A 15,292-nucleotide genomic window follows, 5' to 3' on the forward strand; every position below is an offset into this window, starting at 1 on the left:
AGCCCAGGAAAAACTCTTTAGAAAGGTAGGACTTGGAATACTATAGCTTTGTGCTCTCTCAGGTTCTTAGGCAAGAAAATATCCTTGAATTTTTGCTTCCCTCCCCCAACTGTATCTCATCGACTTTGATTAACCACCTTCAACAGTGGGTAGTTTTCCTTCATTAAAGTCTTTCTTCACTGTTGAAGAACACATGGATTTTAAGCAGCTTCTACCAATTCACTGTTTGAAAATTTTTGTCGTCTTAACATCTTGACTACAGCAAGCTTCACCAAGTAAATAACCATAGAGGACTGGACAACAGCTCTGTAGCAAGACCTTGGTCATTCTTCAAGTCTRCTAACACCATGTTTATTTCTTCCCCCATCTTTAGAGGAAAGCCACACATCTGAGCTTGCGCATGCAAGTATCTTGGAATCAACATTCACTCTTGCCATGTACACAAGCTAGTGTTCACTGATCAGAGGGAAGGTTATTCTGTCCCACCCTAAAGAATACATTGAAGACTGCTTTCTCACTCACCCTTCCTAATTTTTATTCCCTGTCTCTTCCCACTTACCTGCACATCCTCATACATTCACAGACTCTCCACATTCAGGAATTTTTCTGTCCTCTGCCAGGCCTCACACTGAAGAGAAAAGCAGTCACAGAAAATACAACAGAGTAGCTGGTTTGAAAGACTACATAATCACCTTTCTTATGGTATTATACAAACATACAATAAAAAATCAGTTTGGTCCAGATGAAAAGCATCCTCCTGTGCTTACAAGATTGTGCGCAGCAGCAGTGTTTATTGGCCAYGAATACACAAGTAACTGCTGTAAGTGACATTGATTTTGAGGCTAAGCAATCATTAGGAATATAGAGGCACTATAAAATACTGCTCAGCAGCTGAAGGTGTCACACCCCGGGGGCAGTGAATTAGAACTGCAACAGCTCCACCAGTGATCTCCTCCAAAGGCTGCTGCTGTTAGAGCAGGAAGGAGCGTGACTCTGTCTGCACCTGTACGGTCACATTCCCAGCTGGCACCCGAGCAGGGATAGAAGCCAGTATCGCACAACGTTGCCAAGCTGCCAGTTCAGGAGCGGACATGGTGACTTCCCTGCTGTCTCTGCTGAGGCAGAGGCACAGAGAGGCACAGGCTAAACAGGTGAAGTTAGGGCTTGAACTGCTGTAACTGGTAGAGCTGCCTCAGCACCTGCCCCCCCCCAGTTCTGGTGGCTCAGCTGGGAACTCAGACCTGCCCAAGCAACAAACACCTTGAAACTACACATACATACAGGAATAATGAAGGACGCAGCATTTGTCTTTAGGAGATGGTACTGGAGGAAAAAGCACAATGAGAAACAAAAATATGACAATAAAGGTTAAGGTGTTTTTATTATAAAAGTCTATACAATGAGCACCAGACATAGCAATGCAATTATATCTGGTTTAGTTATATATATTCCATATCTATATATCCATATAGATATATAGGTTTTGCTTTTACCAAAGTAAAACTGTTATATCACAAAATGCCTAGTTCTACCATTTATTTATTGCTCAACAAGGATGGCACAAAACACACTCATAGCATAACTGTTGCCATGCTTATCTACGATATGGAATAAACAGCCAAACACTGCATAACAAACACAAAGCAGCTGTTAATTCTGAATTGGAACCAGTCTGATCACTCACTCACTTATAAAAATATTGGAATCATATAGATTTAAGCATTATAAAGGAGGAATATATTATTTAAAACATTTAAATAGTGCATATTGACATTTTGCATGTGGTATATAAAACACAAACATTCATGTACAACACTATACAGTACACATTAGTTTCAATGTTTGGATACACCCGTGTCTGCAGACTGATAGAAAAGTTAACTGAAGTGTACATTGCACAATGGAACTGAATAAAATTGATAAATGGTCTCAAGACTAGTTTAACCTCATAATTCAAGGTCCCAAATCATTTTGCTGTTTAAAAAAAGGCATACCACCAGTGCTCAATAGTTTTAGTGCTTTTTTTTTTTCTGAATTCCAAAAATACATGCCTACAAGCAGAGTAAAAACAAAACAAGAAGTATTCTATAGTACACAGATGAAATCTGAGCACTAAAAATCCTACTTTTAACCTATTTCATATGCTTCATGACAGAACAGCAAGCCTATGAGGTAACATGCTAGCCACATCTTACTTTGTGAGAAAGTTCATTTTTGGTCTTTCATAAAGCAGTATGATTAATAGCTGTGTTGACGTTAGCCAGTCATAAAAACATGCAGTCAGAGTAGRTGCATGCAGAACATGGCCACAATCGAACTCATATATTGAAGAAAAAATTTACGAAAGCACCAGTTAAAATTAACACACAGACTTTGCCAGATCAAAAACAGCTGCTGATGGCTGTTGTAGAACATAAAGCTAGCAAAATCATCATTCAGCAGAGCAGATGTGATCATCAGAACATTATTTAGTTTCAACTCTGAAGCTAAATCATGCAAGGCCCATAAGCTGATTTGCTTACATCATAAAGGTTAGATCACTTAGTTTTATTCTCCAACCGTATAACAAAATCATGATAAACAGCAGTAATTTCCTCACTCAAAGCTGACACAGTTCATCTTATGGTGCACATTAGCTACACTGATTTTTAGCCCTTGATACCATACTCGTTTCACGTACAGTGGAATTTTAACTGACCTAAGCCAGGTCTTTTCTGCTGGAGCTGTGCAAGTCTGAGCACCATCAGATTTCCAATACACTGAAATGTTCATTATGTTCCTCAAATCTTCTGAAAGTGGAGATGCAGTATCCAATTCAGACAAAACACCATGTCACCACTAGCTGATAAACAATAACTGGTAAAATGATAAAATGAACAGTAACATAAGTCCTGTAGGCAGCATGTGATATAACTTTTCAGTTTTCCAAGTTTTAAGAGACACTAAGCAAGGTCACTTTCTGGTTTGTCCACTGTCATCTTTATCAAGGAGGATACGTGACCACTAAGTAGCAAAATCCATAGATGTTAATTATTACTGTGTGATAGATGCAATTTAGAATTATCAAAAATTAAAGTTGTTCCACAGCAGTCCTTTGAAAGGAATTCAGTCCAGTTTTTAAATGTCCCAAGAAAAAAGAGCCGTGTGTTTAATTTGCTGATTTTTTTCCCCCATAATAAAAAATAGGCAACAGGAGTAGTTCAGTGAAGCATTATGATATAGGTAATTTCTTCAATAATGCAAAAGGTTGGTAATACCAAAAGTCTCAAAGYTCTTGAATGCTAAAGAACAAAATGCTATAGTCTTTTTGGAACAAGATGCATATGTAACACAAAATTTTGATGGAAACTGTGTTTGCTTAAGTTGGATAGCGCAGTCTCGAACTTAAAAATCTTATTTGCTCTCTAAACAGGACCTACTTACCCTTCAAACATGTTATAGTGGCACCACAATAAAGTGCACAAACTGGATTCTTTCAACAGTGCATGACAAATGAACACAAGCACTCAATAAGTACAATGGTAGCATAAGGAAAGATTATGTTATTCAATGTTTTGGAGGAACATAATTTATATTGACTTTGAAGAGTCTTGTTTGCTGATAAGGACTTCTAACAGCCTAAGTTTGGCTTTAATTTTCTTGTACTCCCTRTACTCATCAAGCATTGGAATCCGGTCTTCTTTCTGCACGTTCCTGTAAAAAGAAACGTATTTGAGTTTCAAGAAGATCCTATATATTGTAGAAAGTCAAACACAAAAGCAGCAAAGGGCAGTTAGCTTAAGACAGACAGAAACATTTTTGGCAGGCGGTTAACCAGTAACAGGCATATTGTTTTATTTTAGTTCTTCGTAGTTACAATTGCCATAAACTGCCACTGCTGAATGGAAAAGCCGGTGCATTTGTTCAACACAGCTGCCGTAACATAGTTTATAAAGCTTTTTGATAATTTCTTCTGCAGTTTTTACTAACAGTTTGTGAAGACTTTTTCATTTCAGGTCCTGCATATACGTTACAGAAAACGTCAAGGTTTACGTTTGGTTTAGGTACATTTACATTTTCACTAAATTGAGACTGATCAACAAAATGATAGCACAGAATTATTCTTATTTACTTAAGACTAGATTATAGTAAATTAATCTATCAGTAATTATTTTTAAATCAATCATTCACTATTAACCTCAACATTTGCAATCAAAGTCAATGGGAGTTATGTCTCAWATTCAGTAAGTGTATGATGGAACCATTAGTGAAATTTGTAAAACTAATTGCCCAGCAGTTTATGGTTAATGAGAAATACAGTAGCGATTGTAGTTAAGTAAGAATTTACACCAGTCAAGAAAATGATCTACCTCTTGAGTGTTACTAGTTTTGTTCATGAGGTGACACCCCTCGAAAAACCTCCTATTGCACACATGGCAGCGGTTCAATCAAATTCATGACAATATACATTCAAACAAGATGCCTAAAATAACTATATAAAAATAAAAGAAAAAAATAATAATAAAAAATCCACCCCCTTTATTGGTGAAGCAGTTATCACTGTCTGAACTGGCCTACCAGAACAAACAACAAATAGGTGTTTCTGGGGAAGGGAAGCCTGGCTACGTTAAAAATAGAGGGACAATCTGAATAGTTTTTATAAAAGTTAATTCTTCCAATTTCATTACTATGCCTTACAAATTTTAACAGGGGAAGTAGAAGACTAAGGAGCAGGCTTCTTCCTCTATTAAAAAATACATGAGCTAGCACCAGTCATACCTTGAAACCAATCTCCTTCAAGAAATTATTCATAGTAAAGATTAAAACAGATTAGATTCCATTTGACAATACTCATTTTAAAAGTGAAAAATGTAGCTACAGAACAAAGCTGCTGTCCAGCATCTATTCTTCTGCTAAACAAACCTTCCGTTCTGTTGATAAAACTCCTCTTCAAATTCTCGTAAAGTCTTGCGTAGCTTCTTTTTTTCAGCTCTGGCTTTCCACAGTTGCTCCAACAATTCTGGCCTACAAATTCAAGTGAAAGAAAATACTGTTGGCCCTATAATAAAATTTAAATTCTTCAAAGTATGCTCAAAAACAATTGAACTAGTTAACTAATACTAACTTGATCTCATCCACAAGGAGTATGGCATCTGATAATGAAATACTGAAAACATCTAGTAGTTAATAAAAGGGTGCAAGTTTTCTGCTGTCTACACAGCAAAAACAGGTTGAGGAAAATGTAGAAGACTAACTTGCTGAATACAAAAAGATCTTAGTCAGACACGTCAGAGGAAGGAACACTCATTCAATCCAAACAGTTCCTGGTAAGTGGTGAACTTGTCAATTCTCAATTTCATATTTCATGTCATGATTGTAAGTGCAATCAGTGCAACTGCTGTAATAGCGTTAGTCATTTCTCATTTATACATACATAGAAGCAGCTCGGGTGCTTGACAGCCTAAGGTCCCGGGTCAGTTTCTCTTGACCATCTTCAACATCAGACTCCGAGTTTTCAACTGGGCTTAAAACAGACTGTGTTTGGACAGCAGTTTTTAAGATATCATTCAGGTCTGCAGACAAACCATCACTTTCCTCCTCTTCTTCCTGAACAGCCAAAGTAGGAATTCAAAACAAATATGAAACACTTCCATTCCTTATTGCATCTGCTGAGAAATATATGTATATATTTTAATGCATTGTACACACCTTAATTTCTTCAAAAAAATGGGCAGTTTCACCTTCAATAATGGGCTGTAACACCTGCCCCCGCCTCTTGGTTGACGGCGACCCCTGAAATATTTAAGCTTGTTTCATTACATTCAATTAAGCATTAAATGCTGTATGGGGTAAATACAATTTTTTTCAAGTCACTGCAATTAATGAGTATTTCTTCATTCAGAAAAGTAGAAGACTAAATATCCTTACAGAACACAAATGGGACAACTACAAATGATACCTGAAAAAGGACAAGAAAAGCCCCCTCTGTTGAATTGTACATCTAAAAGCTACCCTACAATTGAGAAAACTAAGGGAATTCTCTGATAATAAAGTACAAGGAGGTTTTAAGGATTTTTTCTTCTCCATAGCACATGCAAGAAAAGAATGATCTTGAGCTGGCCCCTGTTATCTCCATACACTTCACCTGAGAGGGGATTGCTAAGAACAATTAGAGTAAAATTAGATAGCAGATTAAATCGCTGCTGAGTAAGCCACTGCACAGATACGTAAATCTGGTGGAGGACTATCTCACGTCAGCTCTCTTCCTTACAAAAAGGTCAAATAACTAATATCAAAACTATGTTGTGTTGCATGTCTGAGTCAGCATGCAAGATTTTGATTAGAGTTTGCGAAGAACAGCCAGCCAGCTGTTTGTTATTCCACAACTTTTTGTATGTCACTGCAAACAAGGTTACATCCATCTCCCTGCATAACATGGAAACCCTTCTCCTCCTCATTTCTTACATAATATATTGCTTGTAAGCACGTACAAGACAAGACTGGAGTAGGGGGAAGCACTGCAAATTAGAAGGAAATGAAGTAAAAAAAACAAAAAAGCACAGATGTTTTACAGATGCTGCAGACATTGATAACATATCTCAAATCGGTGAAACAAGCAGGAATGAAACGGTTCTTATACCAGTCCTTTCACTCATGCCTCTGGTGACAACTTGAGCTAGAGAAGAGGCAGGCTTCACTGCAACTAGCATTGCTATTCATGGGAGGACAATACGTACCATGGAACTACACCTAGCACAGTGACTTGGGAATGTCTCAGCCAATTAAAGTTAGACCAGCTTATTTACTTCTACCAGGAACCATCTACTCCCTAAGAGCCATCAGGTCAAAGACAGATTTGAACTGCTCTGGTCTCAGCAGTCAATCAAATGCCCCAAGTACTATGACAACATCCTGCATCTTCCAAAAGTAAGAGGTGTTTTATGGAACAGTATTACTAAGCTCTTCTAAAGTCAGCCTAGCACTTCAAAAGTGGAAGGAAGGAAAAAACAAAAAAACAAAAAAACAAAAAAAAAAAAGGAGAGAGAAGAGAAAAAGATTATATTTGTTTTACTCACAAGGATAGGAGTAATGCTTGCTCTAGTTAACATTTGTTTTACAAGTCTGTATCTGTCATAAAGTGGCTTCACAATATGTCTTTCTTCTCTAGTAACCTAAAGGCAGAGAAACCACAGAATTAATTACACCAGTCACTCAGTAATATACAAGCAAACACAAAGTGCATTGCTTCTCATGCCAGGCCTCTAGCACATTCCAATTAGGAATATAAAACTAATTTAAATAGTGTGGGCTTTGTTTTTTTTTAAACCTCCAAGGAAAGGAGTGGGTGCTTTTTYCTCTTGCTTTCTCACTTTGACTGTATATTTTTCAGGTGAAGTTTAGAAGAATTCCTAAAAGTTAGGGCAGCTCCAGTAGGAGCAAATGCTCTATCTTTAAAAAACTATGGAAAAGAAGAGGGGGTGAGGAAAAAAAAAAAAAAAAAAAAAGAGAGAGAGGGAAAAAGGAGGGAGGGACCAAAAACTAGGGAAGAAGACTACAAGAACCACTGAGTGACTAGCAATGATGATTCTACAGAAATGATAGGGGTGAAGGAGGAAAGAGAAAAAAAATAAATAGAGAAAGATGAAACTGTGGAGGGAGATCTGATTTTACTCTCAATTCTTGATCACTATGTATAATCAATCTTTAAASCTAGCCTGAAGATTTCCTGGGATTTTCTTCCAAAGGAGATTGTAGAGCCAGTGCCAATACYTCCAAGGTCATTATTCTGCCTTCCTTGGCTTTTAGCACTGAAGGCTTGGGCAGACTGACATGGCAGTGCTGATCGTCTAGTTAATGCGACAAATCCACAGAGCTGATAAGAGCAATAAGGATCTTGTGATAGGACTAATGGATACTGACTACTTACCAAAATAAAACCCAAAATTTTAGGGGCTAATTGTTACTCACTTACTCTTACTTCCATATATCCATTTATGTAAGATATACACCTCATACTTGAAATACTAACATCTTTCAATTTGTTGGTGAAATCCAGAAAAACCTTTCAGGCCTGATCCCAGGATCAACAGCTTGCTTTTAAGACTTGTTTGCTTCACAGAGAAATATGGAGCCAAACTCCATAAATCACATTGCAAACCACAATAGCCTACCCATCTGTGGAAAAACAGCCTATATAATTAATCATTACATAAAATTCTACTTTTTAGAAGTCAATGCAATAAATTCCTCTAACAGTAACATGGAAATTGATGTATAACTTTGTGTCTTGAGAAAAACAGTATCAAATATTGTTGCTACTCTTAAAAGACAGCTACCATCGTCTGCGTATACATTAACATAGTTTGATGAAGTAAATCAGGTATTACCGGCCGTCCATGCTGACTTTCATAATACAGGAGACTTTTCTGAAGAGATGTTTTCTCCTCTACCAAATGRTCCTTTGTCATTTTCTGTCAGAAGAACAATTTACATCTAATCAAACACAAGTCACGTCAACAGCTTTTCTACATTAACAGCTATAGAGACACCTTAGCCAAACTTAGCTTAGTTAACAACACATATCCCACCTCATCCATTTAAAGCTATCCAATATTATCAGCAGATACTTGTAAAAATTTTAACAAACACTGAGCAAGAAAAATGTCGTTCAACTTGACCATTTCCCCACAGAGTCTGAAGTATGGGGGCTTGGGTAAGGGCTACTAGACAGAGACATCATTTTATGATAAAACAACATTTTGATGTTGTTTTAAGTSTTAAGATAGTCAGGTCACCAATTTACTTACAGCTTTGCAGGGTCACAGTTTATGTTATGTTCAAGTGTTTGACAGTGCTCTATTACCCTCTGCTATTCACCTAGTAGCAGCTTAACCATAAGCTTATGCTTACTTTTATATCTTCTGGCAAACATCTTTCAACTCGTTTCTCCTTTAATCTTTTCAAAATGAGTTCAACTGTAGCTTCCTTGGACGGCTTCTTCTCTTTCTGCACAACCCGCATCTCATCTTCATTTTCTTCATCCTCTTGGTCAAGAGAAGAGCCAAAACTTTTTGGAAGTGTGTTACTTCGTGGACGTGTTTGAGGTATGAACTCTCCATCTGAGCTCTTCTGCTTTGCATCTGAAATGAGAAAAGTTATCCAAYCTAAAAATTTAAAATAACTTTCAATTGATTTAATTGTAAATAAAGGACATAACACAGTCTGCACAGGCAATTTTCTCCTCCAGTAAACTAAAAACAAAGCCCCAAGAATAATTTTATTTGGCTTTTGCAATAGAATAGGTCAGAATCTAGAAATTAAAGTTCTTTACTACCCTGTGGAATTTCCCTGAATGACATATCACTTCCATTTTAGTGATTTAGATAATTCACATTTGTATTTAAAAAACAAATTCTTTTTTTTTTAAATAATCCTTACCTTTTATTTGCTTTCTCAGTTTGGTAAGGTCAGTCATCCATTTCAAAACTTTAGGGTTGGCTGCAATATCACTATAGGAGGGCTGAAAAGAAATACAGAGAAACTACATTTGCATAAAGTCAAACATACACTAAAGCTTTTTTATAAAGATTTCAATCATATAGGACAGTGAAAGTGGCTAGTACCAAGGATGCCTCCCTTCGTACCAGCTCAAATCTCCGTGTCAACATAATGGACAACACCTCTGAAAATAGATTTGAAATAGAACACCAGAAATTGAACAGGCTTGAATAAGAAGTGAACCATCAAGTAAGATGCTTTTTTCTCTCCCCTTATCTCATCTGACATCCTCAGTCTCACTGTGTAAATGTCACTGTRTGCCCTTCTTTGGGCTCAGGTATTATGGCTTATTTTCTGCTCCTGCTGTTTTTTCACTTCAATTTTGCAGACAGCAGCATGTAACAAAATTATTCATATTTTGTGATTCACAGTTAGTTACCCCGTACTGAACTACTGGAAGTAGCTTAGCTCTACTATGAGGTAACTTATCTTGCATAAAAGCACAAGTGGTAACTTACCTTACTGTTTTTCTCTTTTTCAAATTGTTCCTCAAATTGCTTTATTTTTCTCTGTAATTTCTTGACAAGTTGATACGGAGTCTTGTCTTCCCTTTTGTCATCTTTAGAGCTAAAAGATGCTCTTCGTGTTCTGTAATAAAAACATTTTTAAAGCATCGTTTTAAATAATTAAAAAGTGCAAGAAACTGCATCTTTTTTGAGTAACAGATGACTAAATTCAGTATTTCTTTTCTCAGTTTACAATTCATTCTTCTCGAGTTTTCAATCAGAGATATTTATTTACTGAATCAAAATGCCTTGATCTGCTGCCTTCAAAATTTGATGTCCTGTTTTTTCCTTTCTAGTTTCTGAAAGATCTCTCAACACAACTAGTGATACCTATGTAGTTTGAGGCACTAGAAAATACTACAAATACTGCAGATCCTTAGTAGTTTGAGAATGATGAGAAGAGCTATTATAATCGTAACTTTTCAGCAGGTCAGTCGTCGGTGTTTTTTTTTTTTTAACAGTATTCCTCAACCATACTTTCTGCTGCTGCTAAGCGGAAAAAACTTGGAAAAGTATCCTTTTGCATCAATAAGTCTAGGTTGTACAGAGAATCAGGGATTCTGAACTTGGTCTTTCCTGTTCCATATTTTCTCATTTCGTAGGATTATTTCTTCCCTAACAAGCACAGAAACTTTTCTTACACTACTTCTCACAGCAACAGTATTAGATAGTCAGGTCACCAATTTACTTACAGCTTTGCAGGGTCACAGTTGCCAATGTCACACAAACAACTTGCACCTTCTTTAATAAATTCAGCTTTTACACATTGAGGTAAATGAGCTTCACCCTCTAAGCCACCAAAAAAAAAGGGCCTGCACAAAGAATCCTGTCTTCACCGTACTGCTGTCTCACAGCTCTCCAGCAACTGATACCTTCCTATAACCGTCCTGAATGAAGGCTTTCCATAGCCCAAATGAACAGTCTTACATACTATTACTGCACACTTTAGTTGCAATAATTTGTGCAACTTGTTTCACACAGTATGTTATCTGCTCCCAGTGAAGAGAACCAAACCTGAAATAATGCTACATSAAAATAGATATTCATGCTACAGAACCCCGTCCCGAATTACATAAAGTCAGGGGCCAGCAGCCTAGTAAAGAATGGTAAACAGAATATATAAATACTTCTTCAGTCCAGGAAGTGCCATTACAGTAAGCACCAGCAGCACTGACTGAATGCCAGGAAACATTCCATAAGCTTGTCCTATTTTTATACTCTCAGTATCTGCCAGCAGCCACTTTCTGAGACACGACACCATCCTAGATGAATCTCTGGTCTGACCCAATATGGCAGTTCCCAGGTATATAAAACAGCCAAATGGCCATATAAAGCTACATTTGACTTTGGTCTTTAATTGATCATATCACAAAAACCTATTAGGCTCTTAAACAGTTAACAGTATTTGCATACTGGCAGTCTCACCTCCTACCCCCAAATCTTACCAAATTGTATTAAAATACACACCTAACAAAAGAAAGTGCTTTGGATGAAGAATCTAATGTTTCTGGATCATGCAAGAAACGTTGGCTTTGTCCAAAATCCAAACTACGATGAGACAATACAGGGTGACAATCTTCTTCCAAAGGATGATTAGTCATTCGTCCAGCCTGTGGGGAAAGCTGTGCTTCTCCAGATTCACTGTCCTCCTGCCAGGATTTGAAAGCAGGAAACGGATCTATAGCATAAAAAAAGAGAAAGGACACAAAATCGTACTAGTCTTAACAGAATTATAAACAAGAGTCAGAAGGAAACACAAATGCATACCCAATGCTTAGTCTTGTATGCTATAAAGGATGTGGTGTCTCACACAAAGTGAATAAATACAGTGAAATACATCTGAAAGCTACAAATTCTGTCATATGACAATTGAAAGAAAAAGGTACTGAAACGAAGTATGCACACTAGGATCCCTTTTTCAAAGTGTATCTTAGGAATATGCATTCCTGAACAACTCAATAGTGTAACAGTACCTTATTTACTAATCCGAAATCTGAAGATTAGAAGAATAGATTTATTATCTGTTGCAATATATTGCTGTGGAAATCAATTTTCATATACTGCCTTAGTACTTTCAAGGATTGTCCTCTTGGTTTTGAACAAGGCTAGGTAAACTTGACGGTACCTCTCTTTAGGTATTAAACTCATTAGCTTAGTCTTTTTAAAGGAAGATTTTTATTTATTTAAATCCATCTTGACACCACTGAGAAAAAGAGATTTGTTAATTTCTGGAAGGTAATTTCTCTCTAAAGCAGAGGATTCCAAAACAATAGAATATTTTTTAAATGCCCATATAAGCTAGTTACTAATATCCTTTATTGTTCTCAGATATGGTTTTCTTGCTGTCTAATAAAAAAAGCTGACAGCCTTCCAAGCATTTCAATTTAAAATAAAACCCCTTTTTACTTTCAGAATGCTGCTGCCTACGTTTTCCGGTGCAAATCAGAAATTTGAAAATTGGGTTCAAAGTGTGCAGAACAACAATAAAACCCACAAAGTAATCTTTAAAAAAAAGATAACAACCCTTGTACCTGCTTTCCACTGCATAATTACTAAGCATTATGTGGCTTTTGTTTTGTTTTTTTAAGCTAGAATCTTGCCTGTCTGCACAGTTCAAGATACAACTTAAAAAAATAAAATAAAAAGTAAAAAAAAATTGTAGATCAGAATATTCCCAAGATATAAGGGACAGCAGGTGAAGGGTTAGTTAGAAAGCAAACCATAAACTATCAAAAGGCAGATAACTGAACGTATGGCGAACCATACTTACCCTCCCCTTCTCTCTGCAGATGCATTGTTTTGAAATCAATGAGGGGAAAAGTGATAGGGCATGGCGCTAATAAAATGAAAAAGAATGGCAAAAATACTAAAGTGAACACACAGCACAGTCAGAACAAACCATACATAACATGTAAAGCAGGAAGATACAGTACCAGGGGAAAACATCCCATCTTTGGGCCAGGCCCTGAGCACTCTCAGCTTCCAAGCAATTTCAATGGCAGGTAAGGATGCTCAGCCCTTAGCAAAATTAAAYTGTTTACTGAAAAAGTTTACAAAAGAACTGACAAAGGAATAGTAAAGACTTACTGTACTTCAGTAAATGTCTCATGCATCTCTATGTTAACAAAAACCAAGTTCTAAATATAATTTTGCTCACAGTTCAAAGATGGTAGAGATTTTCAAAAAGCAGGACAAATGCASAAAAATCTACTCAGAAATGTAGATCAACTGATCTGCATTTTTCTCCTACTAAGCTAAGAAGTATTCCATGTTCATTTTCAAGAGCTATGTTGGTTACATGACTAAGTTTTCCATCACACAGGCTTTAATATTCAAAATCTCGTAGAAGACTTGAACTAGTACAGATTGCTCTACAAAATCAATCTACTTAAATGGAATGCCACAGGACCTGCAGTGCCGTGAACACTGAGGTCCTAATATATACACTCCAAACAGGACCGAAGAATAGCCAAACCTGAAGTACTTCACAATGAAATACCATGTGTCCTGCAAAATATCATGATTTTATTACTACTACATTTTACTACGTATTATATATTTATATACAGATAAGCTACTTTCTGTTCAAGGTAAGGATCATAAAATTATTTAGACATATGAAACCAAAGTGTCTTTTATGAACAGAATAAAAGAAAAAATGAAAATGGAAGCCACAAACCTTATGGGAATATGTATTAAAACAAGTTAAAATAAATAGAGGGTGCAACAAAACATAACATGTAAGTAAACAATTAACATAAATAAAACAGAGAACAAAAGTTATCAGCTTGAGCAACAAGAGTGAAAACCTAGACTCAGTGTCTTTAGATGCCTGCAAAGTGACTCCTATGACATGACATACTCTGAGCGTACTGTTTGCCAGGGCTCGAAAGGATCAACTGGCAAACATGACAAATACAGATAAGCCAATCACAAACTGCAAACTTAATCATTTTACAAAAAGGTTAAAAAGGAAATATGGATTCATGCAGCAAATTAACTGAGAAAACATGTAAAAGCAAGCAGAACACAAAAATAAGTACTGTCAATACTGGTGACTAACAACTTTTTAAGTTATCGCTACTTGAGCTTAAGGCAAAGCTTTACGCACTGACACACTACAACTACAAGCTGCACTGTTAACCTATGCACATTTCAGGAATACTTCAGCAGGCTTATTGTTTATAACACAGCAACCAAAAAGATAATTGGATTCATTTTTTGTTACCAGTGACTTATTGATGTTTGATGGTGACCCCTTACAGACATCTCAAAAAATAGCTGTCACTGGAACAACCTGCTGGAAGTAAACCCTCATCCCTGCATAGTAAACCTGTACTAACATCAACCACCTCATATTTACAATTTGTATAAATAAGACATAAATGGACTTTGATCACCCTACTACTGGTGCCAATTCGTAATACTTTAGCAAACTACATCAATTCCATTTTTTAGGTGCAAAACRACTGATGATTCAGAATATCAGCACCAGGCAGAGGACAGGATATAACATACAGAGAAGTGCCTCCAGATAAACAACTATTTTGAAAATAAAACAACATCAAGAACGTGTGGTTTTTTGTTTGTTTTTTGTTTGTTTTTGTTAGGGTAGAGAGAGGTTGTGCTTTTATGCRAGTGTAAGGACAGCCTAAATGGTTATTCCCAGACATCTGACCAATAAAGTTCAATGAAATCAAGTTTAGGGACTTGCTACACCTGGAAGACTATAAAGAATCAGCAGGTTATAGAATGTAGAGAAAGCGCTCCAAGACAAAACTTTATTTCATACAATTGAAATACTATTTTGCTAATGTTTCTAAGATCCAAACAGTATACCAAAAGGAGCACAGAAATAGTACCCATGTGCAACTTAGCTTTTATTTGAAAATTGAGAGCTGTTTCAATTTGTCCAATGGCAAGAGAACCAACATCTGACATTCCTGATGTTTAAAGCAACCAACAGATTTTTTTCAGACTAAGTAAGTGGCTGTATTTAGTGGTTTAGTTATTTTAAGTCAAATTTAGCTAGTATTAGAACTTAAAACAGTTTACATTAAAAAAAACATTCACAAGGATAAAAACAATGTGAATAACACTGTATGACACAACCAGAGAAAGCATTTTTAAGGGGTCTGATATACTCAGGGTTCTGGAAACATTAAGTCAGTTAAGTTCCTTTAAAATTCCTAGTATGAAACTTAAGCTTTTTTGCTATCTTCAGTTGCTCTTTTTGAGCTTTTTTTTTT

At 36.4% G+C, this 15,292-nt stretch overlaps 1 protein-coding gene across 3 annotated transcripts in view; it reads right to left on the bottom strand.

The window, feature by feature from the left end:
- Positions 1-1,354: 1,354 nt before the first annotated feature.
- The window catches only part of FAM13B (family with sequence similarity 13 member B), a 50,732-nt gene continuing 36,794 nt past the window's right edge, over positions 1,355-15,292 (bottom strand). The window contains exons 15-25 of one of the 3 annotated variants that reach the window (XM_085312842.1): positions 12,814-12,879; positions 11,511-11,721; positions 9,996-10,125; positions 9,418-9,499; positions 8,890-9,119; positions 8,367-8,450; positions 7,056-7,151; positions 5,689-5,772; positions 5,414-5,586; positions 4,903-5,004; positions 1,355-3,693 (exon numbers count right to left, since the gene is read on the bottom strand). In XM_085312842.1, coding sequence (XP_085168968.1) covers positions 3,570-3,693; positions 4,903-5,004; positions 5,414-5,586; positions 5,689-5,772; positions 7,056-7,151; positions 8,367-8,450; positions 8,890-9,119; positions 9,418-9,499; positions 9,996-10,125; positions 11,511-11,721; positions 12,814-12,879 — 1,382 coding nt within the window. In that variant the 3' untranslated portion in view covers positions 1,355-3,569. The remainder of the gene's footprint in view (positions 3,694-4,902; positions 5,005-5,413; positions 5,587-5,688; positions 5,773-7,055; positions 7,152-8,366; positions 8,451-8,889; positions 9,120-9,417; positions 9,500-9,995; positions 10,126-11,510; positions 11,722-12,813; positions 12,880-15,292) is intronic. The other 2 variants (XM_085312843.1, XM_085312844.1) reach the window with 2 other exon arrangements.

Source organism: Rhea americana, unplaced genomic scaffold, assembly GCF_003343005.1.
Source record: "Rhea americana isolate MKP2758 unplaced genomic scaffold, rheAme1 scaffold_37, whole genome shotgun sequence".
NCBI classification, from domain to species: domain Eukaryota; kingdom Metazoa; phylum Chordata; class Aves; order Rheiformes; family Rheidae; genus Rhea; species Rhea americana.